General features: G+C 44.1%; 1 protein-coding gene across 3 annotated transcripts; it reads right to left on the reverse strand.

Moving 5' to 3' along the window:
• Positions 1 to 8,584: 8,584 nt before the first annotated feature.
• Positions 8,585 to 20,323, reverse strand: NACA (nascent polypeptide associated complex subunit alpha). Of its 3 annotated transcripts, XM_060025029.1 has the most exons (11): positions 20,219 to 20,323; positions 19,275 to 19,346; positions 14,953 to 16,558; positions 14,768 to 14,823; positions 12,065 to 12,400; positions 10,788 to 10,873; positions 10,151 to 10,228; positions 9,723 to 9,869; positions 9,242 to 9,370; positions 8,907 to 9,029; positions 8,585 to 8,714 (listed from the first exon to the last, which is right to left on the reverse strand). In XM_060025029.1, exons 2-11 carry the CDS (start codon positions 19,342 to 19,344, stop codon positions 8,700 to 8,702), a joined length of 2,646 nt encoding a protein of 881 aa, XP_059881012.1. In that variant the 5' UTR covers positions 19,345 to 19,346; positions 20,219 to 20,323; the 3' UTR covers positions 8,585 to 8,699. The 3 variants fall into 3 exon arrangements, with proteins under 3 accessions (XP_059881012.1, XP_059881010.1, XP_059881011.1); XM_060025027.1 differs by lacking the exons at positions 14,953 to 16,558; positions 19,275 to 19,346; positions 20,219 to 20,323 and having other exon boundaries at positions 12,065 to 14,804; XM_060025028.1 differs by lacking the exons at positions 8,585 to 8,714; positions 12,065 to 12,400; positions 14,768 to 14,823; positions 14,953 to 16,558 and having other exon boundaries at positions 8,865 to 9,029; positions 20,219 to 20,304.
• Between the last annotated feature and the right edge of the window lie 2,732 nt (positions 20,324 to 23,055).

The raw sequence follows: 23,055 nt of genomic DNA on the forward strand, positions 1-23,055 counted from the left end.
CCTGTTGGGCTTGGGGGTGGAATGAGATGTCATATATTTTTTGGCTGCTTCTCGCAGATTGTGGGATTTTAGTTCCCTCACCAAGGATTGAACCTGGGCCCTCGGCAGTGGGAGTGCAGGGTCTTAACCACCGGACTGCCAGGAAATTCCTGAGATGTCATTTTAATAACATGTCATGGGTAAAATATAATGAGAAAAGTGAAACTCAGTATATTCCAAAAAAGAAAAACAAAACAAAAATAAAAATATTTTTCCTCAGGTAAATTTTAAATTATATTTTACTGGCTTTAACTTCCATTACATGGACAATTGGAAATTGACTTCAATTTCAAGTGCAACTCCTAAGAAGCTTGATATTTTGATATATTCTCCATCCAGTAAGTGTAGGTTTCTTACTCTAGGAGAGGGAAGCCCCCTCCTTGCACCTTAAAGCCAAATTCAAGGAGTAAGATGTTTAAGTCTGAGAACCTGTTCTTTTGTTTGGCTCAGGTCCAACAGATGGAGTATTGGACAAAATGAGATACATTCATGTTTTCTTATATGTGGTCAGAAAAAAAGATCTTTGTATCTGGTTTTCTTTATGCTAGTTTTTGGTGGAAAATCTATAATTGGATAAGACAAACTCAAATCAGCCACATATTTTACTTTATTGCCTCAAGCTTTTTTTTTTTTTTTTTTCCGTGCTGCGCAACTTGTGGGATCTTAGTTCCCCAACCAGGGATTGAACCTGGGCAGTGAAAGCACAGAGTCCTAACCAATGGACCGCCAGGGAATTCCCTCAAGGTCTTTTGTAGACATCTCAAGAATAGTCATCTCTTTATCTGAGGACAACTCCCAAGGATGTGCCCATTCTATCTAAATGTATCTGGCCCATCACAATTCAGTCAGCCATTTCTGCATAACAACCACCACAAAATCAAGTAGCTTAAAGCAAAAACTTATTTCTTACTATTTTGTGGGTTGGATGGGCACAGCTGGTTTTTCTGCTCCATGTCATATCAGCTGGGGTCAGTCATGTGACAGTCTTCTGGAGGCTTGGCTGAGTCTGGGTGATCCAAGATGGCCTAATACATCGGTTAGTTGGTGCCTGCTGTTGGCCAGAGCTTTTCTCTTCACATAAACTCTCAAGCAGGATAGCTGGACTCCAAGGCTCCAAGAGTGAAAAGTGGAAGTTGCCAAGTCTCTTGCGTCCTAAGCCTCAAATTGTCACAGCTTTATTTCCAACACATTCTTATGGTAAAGCAAGTAGCAAGGCCAGTCCAGATTCAAGGTGTGGGGAAATAGATGACACCTCTTGAAGAGAAGAGCAGCATGTATATATAGAAATGAGAGGAACTATTGGTAGCCATCCTTGCAGACAGTCTACCACACATGGGGAAGGAGAAAACTAAAAAGAGGGAAAAAGATTTTAGTTCAGAAAAGAGGAGAAACATGAGACGAGACAGGGAGTAAAACAATAGAGGTACACTTCTACAATGCTTTTGTGAGTTACTATTCTAGAACTCCCCCAGGAAAACTAGCTGAAGGTTTATGTATGTTTGTTTTAATAAGGGAAGGCAACGTCATTCATTTCGTCTGCCCTCTTATTATTATTATTATTTTTTGCGGTATGCAGGCCTCTCACTGTTGTGGCCTCTCCCGTTGTGGAGCACAGGCTCTGGACGCGCAGGCTCAGCGGCCATGGCTCACGGGCCCAGCCGCTCCGTGGCATGTGGGATCTTCCCAGACCGGGGCACGAACCCGTGTCCTCTACATCGGCAGGCGGACTCTCAACCACTGCGCCACCAGGGAAGCCCACCCCTATGTTTTCTTATGAGAGTTTTATGATTTTAGGTCTTACATTTAGGTCTTTGATCCATTTGTAGTTTTTTATTTTTTATTTATTTATTTTTTGGCTACACTGCGAGGCTTGTGGGAACTTAATTCCCCGACCAGGGATCGAACCTAGGCCCACAGCAGTGAAAGCACTGAGTCTTAACCACTGGACTGCCAGGGAATTCCCTGTAGTTAATTTTTGTACAGTAAGTCCCCTACATATGAATTAGTTCTGTTCTGAAAGTGCGTTCATAAGTCCAACAAAGTTAGTCTAGGTACCCAACTAACACAATCTGCTATATAGTACTGTACTGTAATAGCTTTATAATACTTTTCACACACATAATACATAAAAAACAAACACAAAAACTAAAGAAAACATTTTTAATCTTACAGTACATTACCTTGGACAACAGCTGGCATACAGGGGCTGGCATCAAGTGAACAGGAAAGAAGGGTTACTGACTGGAGGAGGGAGAGGAGGTGGGAAATGGTAGAGCTGAAGGATTGTCAGCAATAGGAGACGGAGGGCAAGCTACAATTTCACTCACACCTGATGCTGATGGAACGCACATTTGCCTCTTTGAAAGTTTGTACGTAGGGGACTTACTGTATATGGTGTAAGATAAGGGTCTAACTTCATTCTTTTGCATGTGGATATTTAGTTTTCCCAACACAATTTGTTGCAAAGACCAAGTTCCTTTTTTTAAAGAAAAAGTAAAAAAAAATTATTTATATTTATTTATAATTTTTAAAAATATTTATTTATTTGGCTGTGCTGGGTCTTAGTTGCGGCCTTAGTTCGATCCTGACCAGGGATCGAACCCGGGCCCCCAGCATTGGGAGTGTGGACTCTTAACCACTGGACCACCAGGGAAATCCCTATTTATTTATTTTTGGCTGTACCACGTAGCTTGCAGGATGTTAGTTCCCCAGCCAGGGATTGAACCCGGGCTCTCGGCAGTGAGGGTGCAGAGTCCTAAGCACTGGACCCAGGGAATTCCATTTTTTTTTTTTTTTAATGTGAATGAATGGATAGCTGTGTCGTTCATTAGCTGTGTTAGCAGGAAATACATATGGGAAATTTTTGACAGGATAGATAACAGAACTAATTTTGGGTATCTTGAAACTGAAGATGAACTTGCTAAGTCAGAAAACTAATTTGAAGAAAGACAAATGCGGCCATGCATGAAGAGTATCCACGGGTATTAGCAACTAGGTGAACTGGACAAGAAACATTTGCTGGAGAGGTAGAGTTAAACAGCAGACTACAGGGACTTCTCGGGTGGCACAGTGGTTAAAAATCCACCTGCCAATGCAGGGGAAATGGGTTCGAGCCCTGGTTGGGGAAGATCCCACATGCTGTGGAGCAACTAAGCCCATGCACCACAACTACTGAGCCTGTGATCTAGAGCCTGCGAGCCACAACTGAGACCATATGCCACAACTACTGAAGCCCGTGTGCCTAGAGCCTGTGCTCCACAGCAACAGAAGCCACTGCAATGAGAAGCCTGCACACCGCAACGAAGAGTAGCCCCTGCTCACTGCAACTAGAAAAAGCCCATGTGCAGCAACGAAGACCCAACGCAGCCAAATAAATAAATAAATAAAACCCTTTTTAAAAAAAAAGAAAAATAGGGAATATTAAAAAAAAAAGGCAGACTACAATGGACCAGGAAGAGAATGAATAGAACTACATCTATCATCATAGATAAATCTTGGAAAGTAAGTTGAAATGAAAGGCAATTTGCATGAAGATATGTAATGCACAATATAATTTTATTTAAAGTTTTAAAACTTGCAGAACACGAACTTTTTTGGGTATATTATAACTATGTATTAAGAGTAGGAACTCATGTACAGGAATTATAAAACATCAGTTTTTAAAAAATTAATTTATTTATTGGCTGTGTTGGGTCATCGTTGCTGCGCGCGGGCTTTTCTCTAGTTGCAGTAAGCAGGGGCTTCTCTTCGTTGCGGTGCGTGGGCTTCTCATTGCGGTGGCTTCTCTTGTTGTGGAGAACGGGCTCCAGGCGCGTGGGCTTCAGTAGTTGTGGCTCATGGACTCTAGAGCGCAGGCTCAGTAGTTGTGGCGCACGGGCTTAGTTGCTCCGCGGCATGTGGGATCTTCCCGGACCAGGGCTCGAACCCGTGTCCCCTGCACTGGCAGGCGGATATCTTAACCACTGCACCACCAGGGAAGCCCACATCTCTCTTTTTAAATCAAGAGCTAGAAATGATTAAACTTAGTGAGGAAGCCATGTCAAAAGCAGAGATAGGTTGAAAGCTAGGCCTAAATTACACCAAACAGTTGGCCAAGTTGTGAATGCAATGAAAAAGTTCTTAAAGTAAATTAGTGCTGCTCCAGTAACACACAAAAGAAAGCAAAACTGTCTTATTGCTGATATGGAGAATTTTTAGTGGTTTGGACAGAAGATCAAACCAGCCACAACATTCCCTTAAACCAAAGCCTAATCCAGAGCAAGGCCCCAACTCTCTTAGATTTGATGAAGGTGCAGAGGTGAGGAAGCTGCAGAAGAAAAATGTGATGTTGGTGGAGGTTGGTTCATGAGGTTTAAGGAAGTAAGCCATCTCCATGACACAGAAGGGCAAGGTGAAGAAGCATGTGCTGATGTAGAAGCTGCAGAAAGTTATCCAGAAGATCTAGCTCGGGTAATTAATGAAGGTGGCTATACTAAACAGATTTTCAGTGTAGACAAAACAGCTTTATATTGGAAGAAGATACCATGCAGGACTTTCACAGGTAGAGAGAAATCAATGCCCGGCTTCAAAGTTTCAAAGGACAGGCTGACTCTCGTTAGGGGATAATGCAGCTGGTGACTTTTAAGTTGAAGCCAATGCTCATTTATCATCCATTCCAGAAATCCTAGGGCTCTTAAAAATTATGCTAAGTCTACTCTGCCTGTGCTCTGTAACTGGGACAACAGAGCCTGGATGACAGCACATCTGTTTACAACATGGTTTACTGAATATTTTAAACCCACTGTTGACTTACTGCCAGAAAAAAGATTCCTTTCAAAATACTCATTGTGCTCATTGACAATGCACCTGGTCACCCAAGAGCTCTGACAGATGTAGTGAAGTTAATGTTGTTTTCACACCTAACACATCCATTCTGCAGTCCAGGAATCAAGGGGTAATTTCAACTCTTATGACTTAAGAAATACATTTTGTAAGGCTTATAGCTGCCATAGTGATTCCTCTGGGAATCTGGGCAAAGTAAATTGAAAACCTTCTGGAAAAGATTCACCATTCCAGATGCCATGAAGAGCATTAGTGACTCATGAGAAGAGGTCAAAACATCAATATTAAACAAGAGTTTGGAAGTTCATTCCAACACTCATGAATGACTTTAAGGGGTTCAAGATTTCAGTGGAGGAAGTAACTGCCGATGTGGAAACAGCAAGAGAACTAGAATAAGAAGTGGAGCCTGAAGATGTACCTGAATTGCTACAATCTCATGATAGAACGTGAATGGATGAGTTGCGTCTTATGGATGAGCAAAGTAGTTTCTTGAGATGGAATCTACTCTTGCTGAAGACACCGTGAAGATTTTGAAATGACAACAAAGAATTTAGAATACTACATAAACTTAGTTGATATAGCAGCGGCAGGGTTTGAGAAGATTGACTCCAATTTTGACGTAAGTGCTGTGGGTGAAAATGCTATCAAAACAGCATTGCAGAGAAATCGTTCGTAAAGGGAAAAGTCAATCGATGTGGCAAACTTCATTGTTGTCTTATTTAAGAAAGTTACCCCAGGGAGTTCCCTGGTGGTCCAGTGGTTAGGACTCCACACTCTCACTGCTGAGGACCAGGGTTCTATCCCTGGTCAGGGAACTAAGATCCTGCAAGTCATGTGGTGTGGCCAAAAAAATAGTTACCCCAACCTTCAGAAATCCCCACCTGATCAGTCAGTAGCCTTCAACAAGACCCTCCACCAGTAAAATGAAGAATTATGACTCGAAGGCTCAGATGATAGAATTTTTTAGCAATATTCTTTAAGTAAGGTATGTACACTATTTTAATTATTTTTTTGTCCATGCTGCACGGCATGTGGGATCTTAGTTCCCTGACCAGGGATCGAACATGCGCCCCCTGCAGTGGAAGCGTGGAGTCTTAACCACTTGCCTGTACAGTAAGTCCCCTACATACGAACCTTCAAGTTGAGAACTTTCAAAGATGCAAACACGCGTTCGTTTGTCCAGTCACGTAAGTTAGTTCCTGTGTCTGGTGTACGTTGTCACGTGCGTTCATCCAAAAGTGGTTGTGCTTCTGTGTACTTTACTGTACAGTACTATATACAGTACAGTAGTACAGTATCTTTACCAAGCCCAGGATGTCCAGAAGCAAGGTTAAAGCAGTGGTGATGTAGCTGGTACTGCTAACAAGCACCAAGTGGTAACAATGGAATTGGAGGCCCAGAGAAAGGACGAAGAGACAAGAGGAAGAAGTAACTGAAGAACCGAAGAGATTCACAACACAGCAAATGGTAAGGGGATTTTCTTTACTTGAGGCAGCACTGTTAGTTTTTGAGGCACAGGACCTGAACATAGAACGGTACATGAAGGCTGCAGCAGCCGTTCAGAAAGCAATCCAGTGCTACCGTGTCATCTATGACTAGAAAAAAAGAGCTATTACCCAGACATCACTGGATTGTTTTCTCAAGGGGATAGATGGAATTGAAACCAGCAAGGAACCAGAACCTGTGCCATCAATGTCAGGCGAGTGAAATTGCAGCTTGCCCTCTGTCTCCTACTGCTGACGGTCCTTCAGCTCTACCATCTCCCACCTCCTCTCCGTCCTCCAGTAACTCTTCTTACCCGATCACTCGATGCCAGCCCCTGTATGCCAGCTGTTGTCCAAGGTAATGTACTGTAAGATTAAAAATGTTTGCTTTTTATGTATTGTGTGAAAAATATTATAAACCTGTTACAGTACAGTACTATACTACATAGCCGATTGTTAGTTGGGTACCTAGGCTAATTATTGGACTTACGAACAAACTGGACTTACGAATGTGCTCTCAGAACTCATTCATATGTAGGGGACTTGCTGTACACTGTTTTTTAGACATAATGGTATCACACACTAATAGACTACAATGTAGTGTATACATAACTTCTATATGCACTGGAAAACCAAAAAAAATTCATGACTCACTGTACTGTGATATTTGTTTATTGTGGTGGTCTGCAACCGAAGCCACATCTCTGAGGTTTGCGAGTAATACATGGTAGAAGGGGTAGCAACAGCAAGGTCTTTGAGGTGGAAATAAAGAGCATTACAGTTACCAGTGGCAGTAGTAGCCTTCAACAAGATACTTCTCTAAAAATGTAACCAAGAATTGGCAGTTTATGAACTCTGTAGAGGGAAGGGTGAGGAAATGAGTTAATATCCCTAATTTCTTCCTGAAATGAGAATTACTAGGCTGACTCAGACTTGGCAGACTTTAGCCTCATGAGACTTTGCTCATTTAATGATCTAATTTGTTCTACTCCAGTGAAATGGAAGCAGATCATCATCCTCCCCCAGACACCCATCTGTGCTTCTCCAGAGTAGCCTACCACAGCGAAAGGGCTCTGGTCTTTGTGGAAGTCATTTAACCTCTTTGGTCCTCAGCTTTTAATCACAACTGCTAAAATAATGCCTACTTTCTCAGAGGTTGAGAAAATAATAAAAAAAGATCTAAACTTTAGTTCCAAAAGCCTTCAGCAATGTTAGTCTAATTTATTCTTATCCTAATATTCATTCTAAGTGTCTTACCACTTATTCATTTTAGGATTCTTGACTCTACATTTACTTGTAGGCTTCCTATTTCCAAATTTTAAGCCCTCCACTTTTCCCCAAACCATTTCCTAACAACCTAAACGCAGAACTTTCATTCTTCTTAGGACTTCTATAGAGCTATCTATATTTATCACAAACTGGCTAATTGTATGTACCAGTTTGCCTGGTACAGTTCTGGTTTTCATTTATTATCCTAGCATAACTATGGCTACCCTAATCATAATTTACTTTGTAGATTAATATATACCTGTACAGTGCATGTCTAAGAGCAGAGTGCTTGTACTGTGTATCAATAGTCAAAATCTCTCCTTCGTGAGGTACCTTTTCATTTGCTACAAAGTACTGTCATTTCACCCCCACCCACTATGCATTCTCTCCAACTTTGTCCCAAGCTCTTACATGACAAGATGTAACCAACATGAAATGCTTGCCACAGAAGCCAGACGGGGCCCAATATGTATTCAGAAAGATCGCAGGTCAGAGAAGGGGATAATTATTAAATAAAGAAGAATCAGGGACTTCCCTGGTGGCGCAGTGGTTAAGAATCCGCCTGCCAACGCAGGGGACACAGGTTTGAGCCCTGGTCTGGGAAGATCCCACATGCCGCGGAGCAACTAAGCCCGCGTGCCTCCATGCTCTGCAACGAGAAGCCACTGCAATGAGAAGCCTGCGCACCGCAACGAAGACCCAACGCAGCCAAAAATAAATAATAAAAAGTAAATAAATTTATTTAAAAAAATGAATAAGAATAATCAGGATTTGCTACTAGTTAACATCTGGGAAAGAAATGAGAAACTTTCAGTTGTCTCTGAGAACAAGAAGTTCCTAATAGATAGCCTGAACAGTTATCATCTCACAAGAGGTGAAAAGGCTAGGTTTTAAGAGGGGAACCTGAAGTACTAAACCTTTTCATTTCTAGGGCTTTCATGTTTTTTGGGGGGAAGAGATCAAGCACCAACTGAGTTCATCCAACAAGAAGCCATAACTTTATTAATGATAGAAACAGTACAAATTTCAAACCCAGCTGCAGTTACTCTTTTGAAACACCAAAAAAAGGTCCTCTTTTCAAGATGGTTACATTGTTAATTCCTGTAAGAGAAAAGAGATCATCAGAGGTGGTTACAGGCAAATTGAGAGAATTCAGGTCACTAAAACCTGAGGCAACTCAGAAAAGGCTTTGGAAAGAGGCTTCCTAATTGGCTGATATTAAGCACAGAAAATAAAGTCACCCACGACTGGTTAGGGCAGAGGGAGTCAAGGAATAAAGGCTTGGACACTTACCATAATAGCATTTACAATATCATTACTGTTGTTCTTCAGGGCTCGGACTGCCTTTGCTCTCGACACATTTGCTTGTGACATGACCAATTCTATGTCCTTAACTTCCACACCTGTTTCATCAACCTAAAAGAGAGAGAAAAAACACTTAATAAACTAAAGGCAAGAACAACTTCAGTAGTTCTGTCAGGCATCTCCTGAATCTAGCTCTTAATATAACTCAAAAGCTACTTAACTCAATGGAGTTCAAGAGCCTAAAATAATATAGAATCCACCCATCAATACAAACATAATATTATCTTGTGAGGATTAAAAGCACAAAAGATTTCCTTATATACCTCTTCTTCTTCACTCTCCTCTTGTACAGTTGGAGTCTGTGTGTTTTCTTGAATGTTTGAGACAGCTTCACCCTGAACTTTGAATTTCTCAGCAGCTGCTAACTGTGCTTGCTGAGATAAATCCTCGATCTATAAGGCAGAAAATAGAGAGATTCATGTGAGTAGATTGATCAGCAGCAAACCAAAGAAATCATTTATATCTTTTCCAAACTCCCACTCTTAAACCCACTTCACATTAACTTACTACGTATCTTTAAATCACGTGGCCTCACTTGGATTATATATTACTGCAAAGAAATAACTTAGGTCTAAAGCAGTGGTTCTCCACTGGGAGTGGTGGTGATTTTGTTCCCCATCACACTGCAAGTGATGTTGCTAAACAGACAGCCCTTCCACAACAAAGAATTATTTGACCCAAAATGTCAATAGCGCTGAGGTTGAGAAACCCCGGTCTAGAGCAACTCCCAAGAACTTTCCTTACCTTGGCTTCCCCAAAAACTATGTAGGTATCTGAAGCTGGGCTCTTGTATACATCTGGTTTTGTGATGACAAAAAGGATATTCTTAGATTTCCGGATAGTGACTCTAGTAACCCCTGTAACCTGTCGAAGACCCAGTTTGGACATAGCCTAAAGAATAAAAAAGAACATCAGGTTTTCAACCTCTTTAGAAGCAGCTTCAGGAAGTAAGGAACATAATAAAACTACATTCTAAGCAAAGACTTTCTGTGGGCTAAGAAAAGGAAAAATACAGAATTGATTTCCAGGCCTCCTGGGCTTTCTGCCATAGTTAACTTCTGTTAGTTTAACTAAACGTGTTTATACCACTACCAAGAGTTCCACCACAGTTTCCCCTCTCGAAAGGTGCTTCATCAGCACCTTTAATCCTTCTTTATAACTTAAACTCTTACCTTCCGTGCCTTCTTTTCACTCCGGCTCTGTTTTGCTTTACTGACTGGTTCTTCATCGATTTCAGCTGCCGCTGCCAGCTAAGAAGATCAAACAGCTATGAGTAAACTGGAATGTAAGACCTGGATACCACAATCCCTATGTGGTTTTCCCTTTATGAAGATTCACAGCTCCAAATACGTAAGTCAGCTTCTCTGATCAACACTGGTCCTCCAATGCTTCCTTGACCTCCTTAACTTACTAGTACTTACACTAGTAAGTTAAGAGAATACCCACCTGGTGCAGTGGTTAAGAATCCGCCTGCCAATGCAGGGGACACAGGTTTGAGCCCTGGTCCGGCAAAATCCCACATGCCGCGGAGCAACTAAGCCCGTGCGCCACAACTACTGAGCCTGTGCTCTAGAGCCTGTGAGCCACAACTACTGAGCCCATGTGCCACAACTACTGAAGCCCATGTGCCTAGAGCCCACGCTCCACAACAGAAGCCACCGCAATGAGGAGCCCACGCACCTCAACAAAGAGTAAACCTCGCCCGCCGCAACTAGAGAAAGCCCACACGCAACAATGAAGACCCAATTCAGCCAAAAATAAATAAGTAAATTTATTAAAAAAAAAAAAAAAAAAAAAGAGAATACCTACCTGGGCTTGTTGTGTGGTTGCCTGTGTAGAATCCTGTTCCTCAAGCTCTGGTACTGATTCATCACTATCAGATTCTGTTCCAGACCCTAAGAAGACAAGTAACTTTTACTATTTTATAGTAAAGATTACAAGGAAGAGGCACCTCACCATGGCCTCCCCAGACTAGAGGTCACTGGCTTATGCTAGACCTCGCAAAATTAAGTGTAAACCAACTGACTTGTATGAAGCCAGCTCGTACTGATACGATAGCCCCCAACTCAGTCACAAACTAGTGTGTACACATCTATTAAAGACCCAGCCCCAGAAACGAGAGATAATTACTAGATACAGCCGAGCAGTTTATGTAACTGCTTCCTTTCCCTCAAGGTCTTCACTTATGGCACAGGTAAACACCAATGACTTATGTAACGCCAAATTCTACCCAAGAGCCCAACCGTCTTAGAAAGGTTCTGGTAAACAAGGTGCCTCCAGATATACTTAAGTGAAAAAAAAGTAAGATCACATTGCGGAGGCAGACTGGGGGTGGGGTGGGGGACGATTTCCCCTCATCCTTTAAACTGGGTTGGGGGAGGCCAAAAGCAGTTGTGTACACACATTTAGCCTTATTTTCAAACCACTCACCCTAGCAGTTTGATCTAATCAACACAGCTTGAAGATTCTCAAAAATGCTGATCTACAGTTCTGTAGCCACCTCTACTAGATACTCTCTTGTGACCTCTTCCATTTCTTCCAAAAATAATTCACATATTTAAGTTTCCCTCAATTCAAAGGCCAAGCATCAATAGACTACTAAGGGAAAAAGCATACACCTGCACCATTCCCAGGCTAGGAAAAATAGGTCTTTTAAGAAAAGGGAGTCCCTGGGCACTGGTTATTACTAAGTCTAAGATGTGAAAAGAAATTCAAGTAGTTCTAGATTTCCCAATATTTTAGCAAATCCCAGGCCCAGGGACAAAGTTAGTGATATAGTAGAGTTTAGAGCAAATTAAAGGTCTAGAAGGTCTTGGTTTTCAATGTCAGATCAGTTAGGTAAAAAAGATGACAGATCCAGAGTTAGTCTGAACCACATTACACAGGATGGTACACAACAGACCATCTGAGGTGAAAACCAAGATTGTTTCATATTCCTAGAGCTTTGGCATTTAAACTTATCGTTCTACGTCCAAACACAAGCAGATATACTGGAGAAAGCGGCGCATCCTACGGTTAGTATCGGTGGGTAGCCCCCAGAGGGTTGTGGGCAACACACCATGCACACGGCAAACCAAGGCAAATACCCTTATTATTCTTCAGAACAGGCTGCTTGGCAGAGGGGGTTGGGGCAGGGATCCCAGCAGGTTTGGGGGTGGGCATGTTGACGAGGACCGGCTGGAAAGGCACTCCCCCCGAGATTGGCTCCGGGGGAATCAGAGGCGGCAGCTCATCCTCATCAGCAGGGGCTGAGGGCTTACGGGGTGATTCCAGCACCAGCCCAGGTGAGGACGGCAGAGATTGCTGTTTAGGGAGCAGAGGGGGAACTGGGGAGGGAGCAAGAGGCAGAGAGACTGATGGGGTAGGTGCTGGAGAGACAGATGCAGATCCAGCTTTAGGAAGGACCTTCTCTGGGGCAGCTGCTGCTGAAGGGGTAGACGTCTCAGACTCAGGAGGAGCCAAGGGGCCCTTTGGGGAATGGAAAGAGTCTTTGCCCTTTAAGAGAGAAGTAGGGAGGGCTTTTGGAGCCTTTGGAGAAGAACCTTTCTGAGTGCAGACTGTCAGTAGAGGAGCTGGAGCCACTGCAGGAAGGGATCCTTTAGTACCATTCTGAGCTGAGGGATCTGGGCACACAGGAGGTGAAACAGAACTCTTCTTCTGAGTGGGAGCTGTGACGACTGGTGCACTTTCTAGAGCTGGAGCATCAAGCACTGCTTTGAGAGCTGTGGGGCCTTTCTTTATTGGGGGCCCTTTAGATGCCTGAGGTGCAGTGGACCCCAAGGGACATGTGACTGAAACTGGGGAAGTACAGGGCTCTTTGGGGGAGGGAGGAATCACAGCTGGGGGAGTGGGAGCCCCTTTGGAGGATGAGGTTGCTGGCCCCCCTTTCGGGGCTAGAGACTTTTGGGGGGAGGAAGGAGTTACAGCTGAGGGAGTAGGGACCTCTTTGAGAGCTGGAGTTGCTGAGGCTCTTTTTGGGGAGGGAGGAGTCACAGATGGCGGAGTAGGGTCTCCTCTGAGAGGTGGGGCAGCTGGGGCTCTTCTGGGAGATGGAGTTGCTGGGCCCCCTTTGGGGGAGGAAGGAGCCATGGCTGGGGAAGTGGGGACTTCTTTGGGGTCTGGGGTTGCTGGAGACTCTTTGGGGACCAGAGTTGCTGAGGCTTTTTTGGGGGAGGGAGGAGCCACAGATGGGGGAGTAGGGTCTCCTTTGAGAGGTGAAGTAGCTGGGGCTCTTTTGGGAGATGGAGTTGCTGGGCCCCCTTTGGGGGAGGGAGGAGCCACAGCTGAGGGAGTGGGGATTCCTTTGAGTGATGGAGTTGCTGGGGCCTTTTTTGGAGAGGGAGGAGCCACAGCTGAGGGAGTGGAGGCTCCTTTGAGTGGAGTTGCTGGGGCCTCTTTGGGGGTGTGAGGAACCGTAACTGGGGGAGTGGAATCTCTTTTGGGAGGTGGGGCAGCTGAGGCTCTTTTGGGAGACGGAGTTGCTGGGCCTCCTTTGGGGGAGGGAGGAACCACAGCTGGGGGAGTGGAATCCTCTATGGGAGGTGGGATAGCTGGAGCTCTTATGGGGGCTGGAGTCCCTTTGAGGGAGGAAGGAGTCAGAGCTGAGGGAACAGGAGCCTCTTTGGGAGATGGAGTTGCTGGGCCTCCTTTGGGGGAGGGAGGAGCCACAGCTGGGGGAGTGGAGCCCCCCTTTGGAGGTGGGGTAGCTGGGGCTCTTTTGGGAGATGTGGTTGCTGGGCCCCCTTTGGGAGAGGGAGGAGCTGCAGCTGATGGAGTGAGGGGCTCTCTGGGAGATGGGGTTGCTGGGCCCCCTTTGGGGGAAGTAAGGGCTCCTTTGGGAGGTGGGGTAGTTGGGGCTCCTTTGGGGGAGGAAGGAGTCACAGCTGGAGGAGTGGGGGTCTCTTTAGGTAATGAGGTTGCTGGTCCCCCTTTGGGGGAAGGAGGAGCCACAACTGAGGGACTGGGGGCCTCTTTGGGAGATGGGGTAGCTGGGGACTCTCTGGGAGACAGAGTTGCTGGGGCTCCTTTGGGGGAGGAAGGAGTCACAGCTGGAGGAGTTAGGGTTTCTTTAGGGGATGGGGTTGCTGGCCCTGCTTTGGGGGAAGGAGAAGACATAGGTAGGGGAATGGGAGCCTCTTTGGGGGATGGGGGAGTAGGGGAATGCTTCTTGGCTAGTGATCCTTTACGGACATGAAAAGAAAGATTGGCCTCTGGAAGAGAGGAAGGTTCAACTGGAGAAACAGTGAATGACAGATTTCCAGCAGGAGTATCAGGGATAGCAGGTACACTTTTAGAAACAGAAGGAGCAAGACTTAAGGTAGTAGTAGCTGAACCCTTCTTGGTTGGAGTTCTTTTGGTTTGAGGAGACACACTAGTCCCTAAAGGAGATGGGGAGTCAGTTAGGTAAGTTCCTTTGGAAGATGCAGTAACAGAAGCACCAGAATCCTCAGTTGGGTACCCTTCAGGAGAGGAAGCCACAGGTGCCAATGCTGAAGTTTGAGAAATACCATGAACTTTCTTTGCACCTTGAGGAGTACCAGCTGGAGGAAGAGGGGGAAAAGACTCAGACTTGGGAATTTCAGGGACCTGTGCCACAGCAGCTGGAGAAGCAGAAACATTCTGGGGAGATAAAGTCACAGCTGGAGCCAGAGGGCAACTTTCAGAGGTTGGAGGGACCAAAGGTAAAGTAGTAAGAGTGGAAGTACTCTTCTTGGCAGGGTGGCTTTTAGAATCTAAAGAGACAGCTCCTTCTAGAAAAGGACTGGCTACAGGTATAGGAGTGGAGGTACCTTTGGCAGTTGTAGGAGCCATCCCATCAATGGCAGTGCTTTCCAAAGGAAATGTACTTACGATTGGGGTAGTGAGAGAACTTTTGAGAAGCAGACTAGTTGGATCTGGGCTTGCATAAGAATCTGTCTTGATTATAGAGGTTGGGGAGTTGACCCCCAGAGAAGAGGTAGTAGTACTGGCTGGCTTAACTAGAGGGAGAGGCTCTAGGAAGCTTTTCTTTGCTAAGGTGGCTTCAGGAGAAAGAGCTATCTCCAGAGAAGATGATGTACTTTGGAGAGAAGGGAGATTTTTAGGGGCTGCCAGGGCTGGTGAAACAGGGAGACTTTTGGGGTTCTCGGGGGCTGGCAGAGGTTGAGAGACAGGTATCCCCAGAGTGGTGGTTACTTGAGGAGTAGGAAGCTCTTTGGGAGCCACAGGCGCCATAACCAAGGCAGTTTGGGAAACTGAGTCCTTACTGCTCATGGGACCTGATGAAACTGGAAGAGAGACACAAGTAGCTACCTCAAAGGTAATAGATGCTGCAGAAACTGTAGAGGAGTTAGCCATCCCAAGTGGGGTGGTTCCAACAGAAGAAACAGGAGCTTCTTTCAAGCCTGGCCTCCCTGGAGAAGAACCAAGAATCTGGGCCACCAAAGGTTGATGAGCAGCACTAGGAGAGTCTTTGAGAATCAGAGAGGCTGTAGGAGATATCAGAGAAGAGGTAGCTACATTGGAAGAGGCTATGTCAGTGATAGTAGAGAGGCCTTTGTCAGCAGACAGAGCCAGAGGGGAAGTTGGAGCTCCCCCTGGAAAAGCAGCCTCAGCAGTAGGAACCACCTCATTTTTGGAAAGAAGGGGAGAAATTAGAGATCTCTGAGAAGGGTAAGAGGTACCCGTGGAAGAATGATCTACAGAAACAGTATCCTCTATGGGATCTGACAGAATATTAGAACCTGAAGGTTGAACAGGAGAACCAAGAGAAGTGAGGAAAACTGGGGGGGCATGAGGAGCCACAGGAATAGACTGAGTTGAAAGAGATAAAGCAGCAGGTGGACTAAGGGGTCCCTTTAGGCTGAGGCTTGCAGGGTTTTGTGGAGAAGTCAGAGCTGAGGAAATAGGGATGCCTTTGACCTGAGGGGAAGGAATGGCTAAGGGAGTGGCAGGTGGCGTCTGAGGACATGAGGCTAGTCCAGACTGAAGAGAAACCAAAGGAGTTACAAGATGGGAAGAAACAGCACTGACTATACCTGGAGGGCTGGGGGTACCTTTTGGATTAGGGACTACTTGAGAGGGAGCTTGAAGAGGAGAGGGCTTTGGTTCTGAGGAAGCAACTGGAGCTGATAGAGACGTCACTGACCCTGACTCAATCACAGCAACCGAAGGAGGTGAACTAGGAGGGTTAGGTGGATAGCCAGAGCTCTTCTGAACTGAGTGGGGAGCCAAGGCCACCAGAGCCAAGGGAGCTGAAGAGGAATGAACACCTTTCAGAGTTGGAGTTATTATGGGAGAGGCCAGAGCTAAGGCAGCTGGGGAGATGGGAGGCCCTATTAGGTTTGGTAGGAAAGCTGGGGTGCCAGTGGGGGGAGGGGCAGCTCCCAAAGGCAGGGCTGTCCCAGTGGATGACTCAGGAAAAGGAGCTTCAAAAGGGGTTGAGGCAATAGTAGAGGGAGAAAGGAATGAGGAAGGCTGGTTAGGGGTTGCCAGAGGGCATTGCTGGGAGGCCAGGGAACAAGGAGGGGTAGGGGTAGAGGTAGGTTTAGGCTGCCCTAAAGCAGCAGTGACACTCAAGGCTGAAGACACAGGAAGCAAAGCTGGAGGAGAAAAGCAAAAAAAAAAAAACAAAAAAACAAAAAACAAAAAACAAAAAGAGGATAAAGGAGGAAAGGGAAGGAAAAAAACAAAGGTGAGTTATACAGCCCAACTTGGTACAACATGCCTCACAGAAAACATTGGAATTTTAAATCTGAGAATGAAAGTCACCACACAGGATTAGACAAAGGTGACAAGCAACAGCAATCTTCCCCAAACATACTTCAGTGGTCAAGTAAGAATACATCCCTCTCCTCATCTCCCACATTTCCCAAGTTCTACTAAAGTAAGTGAAATATTTTTGGGTGAAAAACAGTCTAAGAGCAGCCTATTACTCTCTAAATGGGGAGCACAGGCCCAGGAGTAAGTTGGGAACAGCATGCTTTCTACCCTTTCCCAGTTGTGCTCTTCCCTTCCCCCCTCAAACAAACCCTAAGTCTTTCTCACAGGCCATAGAATCACCACTAGAACAGTTCTACCCTGTCTACCCAAGGAGCATGAACTAACTGAAACAAATACTGAAAACTGGAACAAGGAAGACAGTCAGTGGCAATAATGATGGGGAATCAGAGCTGAATGATAAAAAACAGGCCTTTTAATGCTCAGGCTTCCACTAAGTCAGGAAAAATCTGACCCTTAATACTGTGTATTAAATACTACTTCACTTAGCCTCCCTACACTTCATTTTCCTTACCCAAGTCAAACAAAAAACCAACCACAAATGGGTGGACTCTACAGTCTCTAAGTAATGTTAAGTCTCCAAACATCAATCTAAGATGAATTAGACCACGAGAGACAGCTTAGTCACAAGGGTAGGAACTGTATTATGAAACTGTAACTCAACTTAATAAACCAGACTGTGGTTCTATTTTGAAAGTAGGGAACTGGAGTGGAGAAAATACATTGGATCCCCACCCCTTAATCCGGATGAGTATGCCATTCTGCCAAAATAGGCACTATCTGCACTAGAGTAAACCTAAGCAAAAGGTTTTCGAAATGATGAAAAAATACCATGCTTACTAATCAGGAGGTAACACAGGATTAGACCAACAAATGCTCAACACCTAGAAGGGAGTATTATTTAAAAAAAAAAAAAAAAAAAAAGCTTATAGCATCCAAATTCACTCAACCAAAAGTACCCCAACTACAGAAAAGACAGGTGGCTCAAGCAGTTTTTCCTCAAGAGCTGGTAGGTGAAAATCTTATGATTACAGTGCAAATGTTCTCAAACATATTAATCAGAATTTGAAACTTAGAATGTTTTAATCTCACTGGACCTCAAGATGGGATTAAGGCCCAAATTACTTGCTTTAGACACCATAACGAATCCCGAGTCAGTTTCCTCATTCATTCTAATAATTATTTAATTATAGTTATGTATTAAAAATACTCCAAGTGTTCATCACGGGTGCTTACTTAATATTATCATCTAACCTACTGTGCAATCTCAAAATATTCCGGAATAAGTTTAACAGCACTAAGGATTGCTTCAGAAGCAAATAGCATTAATTTTGAAGCTTGATCCAGATTATTCTAAATTCATCTGAATTTCAGTCTCCACATTTGTAAAATCAAGTTGAGATTCTCTAAAGTTTTGTTAGCACTGAAACTACAGAATCTTTTAGAGACCATTCCTTTATTTTTACCTTCCTTAAGTCCCTTGCAGTTCAAGGATTTCATATAGTTTACTTCCCAGCTCAGAGGCCCCCTCCTTTTTGTTTGCTAGCAGCTGTATTAATCCCTTCAGCTGCTAAAATCAGACAGGTGGGGAGGGAGAACCTTAATGCTTTCAACTATAAACAACTCTATTTTAATTCCAGAAGGAGACAAAAATTGCCGTTAAGTCACAGGTGGAGTTTAAAAGAAAATAATGCATTTACCATAAAGGGGGAATAAAAAAGGTGAGGATGGAGGTCACAGCCTGAAAATTCCCTTCATTTAGCTCTGCACAACTAATCAGCAAGAAAACTACCATAAAAAAATTTTTTCCCTACCCCTTCTCAAGTTTTATAGAAATGTACTTTAATCAGAATTCAAAACTTGCCTTACACTATGTTCTACATTCATTAATTCCAAAGCCGAAGAGCAGTCAAAGGAAGGCTCTATTTCAATTCTGGGTTCCAGATAAGCTGTTGATGCAGGCACTGTTCCAGCACGCTAGACACGTCTCAGCACCAATCCATAAAACAAGTTAACCAATCTAGGAGGGCCTGGGGCCCAGTAGGACACATTTACCATCAGCAAACATCTTATCCAGGCATGTGATGATGGCACAATGCCAAGCACTGCCATCTAAAACCTTGCAACCTGCTGGCTGGAACTTCACAAAAGCTCAGGTCTCCTGGACCTGCCAGTGTGTCACCTAGTTCCAACAGGTAAGAATCAGAGTCCCTTTCCTGCTCAGTTTTCCTATGTGAGGGGAGGCTTCCACAACAGAGCTACCTTTGAAGCAGCTCTCATAACCTACAAAGCAAGCCATGGAGCTTTTAATGTTCCCGAATCTTAAATATACGGTTTTTATTCCACTCTCTAAGCAAGTCCTTTCAGGAAAGCTACTACTGTGGACTCTACTCCCTGGTAAAGCTACAGCCCTATCTTCTTTAATGAGAGTCAACACTGAAATACACAAGTATATTCTATTTGTCACTTAACCCACCAAATAGTTTTAGGGTCGATCTTACTATCTTAATCAAGGGCAAGGGGTCTAGGGGAACCTACCTGTCTCAGCCTGGGGCTGTGGCAACTCCTGCTCTGTAGCAGGGACGGTTTCTGTGGCTTCACCGGGCATTTCTGAAGGGAATAAAAAGGAGGCCTGAAATGACTCGGATCCGTTCTGCTGCCCAACCCACAGTCAAGCTTCAAACTGCGGAGGGCTGTTAGAAAACCATAAGCGTGGGACAACCCTCCCCAAAGCAGCTGGAATAGGTGAAAACCACGACGTAACCCTCCCATTTTTGATCAGCAGAACCACCACCTTTTACCGCTCCTCTACACTCTGCAGAGAGCGGATTTCCCAGTGCCCAGGGATTCGTTTTATTCCACACTCCAAATCCCACACAGAAGCAATTACCACTGCGTTCTCCACCCGAGGGAGAGGCTCGCGGTCTGGCCCCTGAGCACGGGATGGGAGACTTCAGACGCTACCTTGAACAGTCGTCTCCCCTCGCCGCCCCGCCCCCCCGCCCCGCTTCCTGGGCTAGGACCTCAAGGACTGCCGTTTTCCGACTTTCAGGACCCAGGAGAAGAAACAGGGTGTCCTAGGTCCCAACACTCGCTTGTCACAATAAGAGTGTGTGTGTGAGCGCGCGCGCGCGTGCGGAGGGGCTGTTCCAAGGCTGTGACCCCTTAACCTCCTCTAGGTTCTCGTGAAGCGGTTCCCAACACCAGACGCAACCCACTTCCATCCCCGACGCCGCAACGGCTCCTATCTCCCCAGCCCTGGACTCGCGGCCTACGGCCTTTCTGCCCTGCTTTTGCCAGGACACCAACAGCAGACCCCATTTTGTCCGGAGGCCCCAAGGCCACACTGCCCAGGGCTAAGCAGGAACCCGGTGGCCCCATAAAACCTCCAATTCTCCTTAGTTCCCAGTCCTCGGGGCGGCTCAGCCCGCAAGAAAGACGGATGGCTACGGATAAAAAGTCGTGACGAAGACAGCACTTACTGTGCGGGGAACGCGGAACCAAGATGGCGGCAGAAAGAAAGCTGGCGAGAGCGTGACCCACGCCTGTTGCAGAACGAAGCCTGGCGGAGGGGGCGGGACCAGGATCCGATTCCGGGTCAGGAGCTGCCGGCAGTCACTTCCTTTAACCAGTGAGCCGTTCGGGTATTTCCAGTCTGGGGTGGTGACGAGGTCTAAATAAGGGTATGAATTTAGAACAGGACTCGCTGGCCTGGCAGGAACTCTCTTGTCTGAGCCATGCAGTCCTAAGATAGCCGACCCCTTCCCGTCCCCCAAGTCGAGGCATTTTTGATACGCGAAGGGCAATTGTAGGAGAAGCAAACTCTGCTCCCCCGTCGGTAAAGTAGCCACAGCAGTATTACTGCTACTTTCTGACTTCCTTTTCTCAAATAATTCAGGAAAATATGGTGTTAAGTAATGCTGAATGCCACAGAGATTGTATTCACACCATTGGAAGATAGCTGTGACCTAGGTTAATCCTCAATTTTATTTTTGGAATACATAATTTAGACTGAGATTATTATAAAGGTGTAAATTCCCCTATTCAGAAAAAAGAACATAGGCGCATATACAATTCTTTTTGCTTGTTTTGGACATTATATCCTGAAACTCATCCGTTCTAGAGGCCCAGGATCCCACGCTTTATACAGTAGGATTTTTGAAAAGTAGAATGTAACAGTGTTTTCTTAATGAAAAGGCTAGGGATCCTGACTCCCATATCCTCTCTCCAAAAGGACTCAACACATACATTACCTAAACCAGCTAACACTATTTGAGCCAGTGGCTTTAAGACAATGGTGGCTGCCTTTTAAGATAAGCAGTGCTTTGAAAGCTACTTTAAAATTTCTGATATTTTACCATAGTGAAGTGAAGATTAGGATTAGTGAATTAGGATTAAATGAGTGGAGTTTACCAGGAATGAAAAATTCTGAAATTCTCTTTAGATAGGAGTGGCAATATTATGGAGTGAATAAGAACATGGATTTTGAAGCCAGACTCCTTTGTTTGAATCTCAGCTAGGTTACCTAATGGCGGCCTTCGGCAATTTAATTAACACATATATGCCTCAGTTTCCTTATCTATGAAATGGGGATAACAGTAGCTGCTTCATAGGATTGTTAGGAAGATTAAATTATGTACATTACTTAAAAAGTGTTAAAATTGTTAATAGAATTTCTACCTAATAGTGATCTGGGAGACTTGTCAATGCAGTCCATTTACCTTCAGAAGGGCCAGCAATAGCCATCTCCTTAGACAAACAAAACTACATTTTGACCATTCCCCTTTCTTTCCCAGCAAGCCCACTGACTTTTCTAACTCTGTTAATGATTAGCTAAGGAAGGACGTATTTTCTTTCTTTGGGTTTCTTTATAAACTGGGCAAGTTTGCAGACGGAAACCAGTTCTGTGCCCTTTGTTTCTACAATTCTCATATATGGATGAGAAGGCAAATCAGCTAGGGAAGTCAAGTCTTTATGTTTCTGTTGTCTTCAAGAACCAAACACTCTTTTGCACAAGCACAATATATTCTGTAATTTATTTTATGGGCAATTATACCGGTTTTTATCAAGGGCTCTAATATTAAAGCATTAAAATGTTTTAATGCTAGACATATTGGAAGCCTAAAACATCTCTTGCTGAAAGCATAATACCAGTCTTTCTACTCATTCTGAGTTAGGATGGACTAATGAGTCTTTAGTAATTAAAAATTTTTTATTTACTTGGCTGCGCTGGGTCTGCGAACTTGTAGCTGCAGTATGTGGCATCCAGTTCTCTGAACAGGGATGGAACTGGGGTCCCCTACATTGGGAGCACAGAGTCAGCCACTGGACCACCAGAGGAGTCCCAAGTCTTTAGGAATTTTGTATTCAGGAGTTTTAATTGACCAGTCACTGTTTTCCAAAAACACTGAACAATACATAGTAAACAGAAGCTCAGATGAGGAATTTTACACAATAGTCTTTAATATTTTTTCTTAAAAAATTAGAAAAAAAGAAATGAAAGGCATTTCAGTGTGTTGACTGTATTATAAATCTGTTTTATATAAATCAAAAACAAAAAACGGACTGTGGCAATGGAGAATACAATGTTATAGGTAGTGCAAAGGAAGGAAAATTTTCATAACTCACGGAAAGCACCAGCCTGATAGCTTGCTTCTCAGTGTTTCTCAAAAGACAGAATGTAAACCAGAATGACTGTTTTGTTAGGTTGGTTGTAAAACCAGGCAAAAGAAATCTGACACTTCAGAATCTATCACACGAAATCAAATACAGAAGAAATGAAACCTTTAAAATTAAATTTAAGTGTCTGGAGATATAGAGAGTCCAACTGTTTCGACAAGTACAAAAGGTTTTATGCTGGTGAAGTTGGTTATTTTTTCTAAATTGCTTAGAAAATTGTTCTGAGGGAAGAAGTTAGGAGCTACAATTGCCAACAGTTGTAAAAAATATTCTACTAGGCCCTAATATTGTAACATAGTAACTCGTATCTTTTGAACTAAAGTTTTAGTAGGTGTAGATGCTCATTTTAAAATAATTTTTTAAAAGACAAGCAGCGGGGTGTGGCCTGACCAATAAAAATATCAGTAAGCAAAATTAGGGAGTGACTGAATACACACTCCAGGTATAATTGACTTAAGTGTCTAAGACTTAAGAACAAAATGCTCATTCACCTAGAAATATGGAGGCTGAATCTGGTGAACTGACATCAAAATCTTGGGCATATTACTGCTCACTTACCTCCATATATGGCAACTGGTAGAAGTGAGTACCTATATCAGAAATCTTAGAATTATAATATTAAATTTTACAAATTAATCTG

Source organism: Delphinus delphis, chromosome 11 (assembly GCF_949987515.2).
Source record: "Delphinus delphis chromosome 11, mDelDel1.2, whole genome shotgun sequence".
NCBI lineage: Eukaryota > Metazoa > Chordata > Mammalia > Artiodactyla > Delphinidae > Delphinus > Delphinus delphis.

Excerpts from the sequence above, each read along its gene's own strand:
- NACA (XM_060025027.1), bottom strand. The coding sequence starts at position 14,789 with ATGGCTCCTACAACTGCCAAAGGTACCTCCACTCCTATACCTGTAGCC. Across the intron at positions 10,229-10,787 it reads CAACCACACAACAAGCCCAG|CTGGCAGCGGCAGCTGAAAT; the intron begins GTAGGTATTCTC and ends TGATCTTCTTAG. Across the intron at positions 9,371-9,722 it reads TAGTTTTTGGGGAAGCCAAG|ATCGAGGATTTATCTCAGCA; the intron begins GTAAGGAAAGTT and ends TCTGCCTTATAG.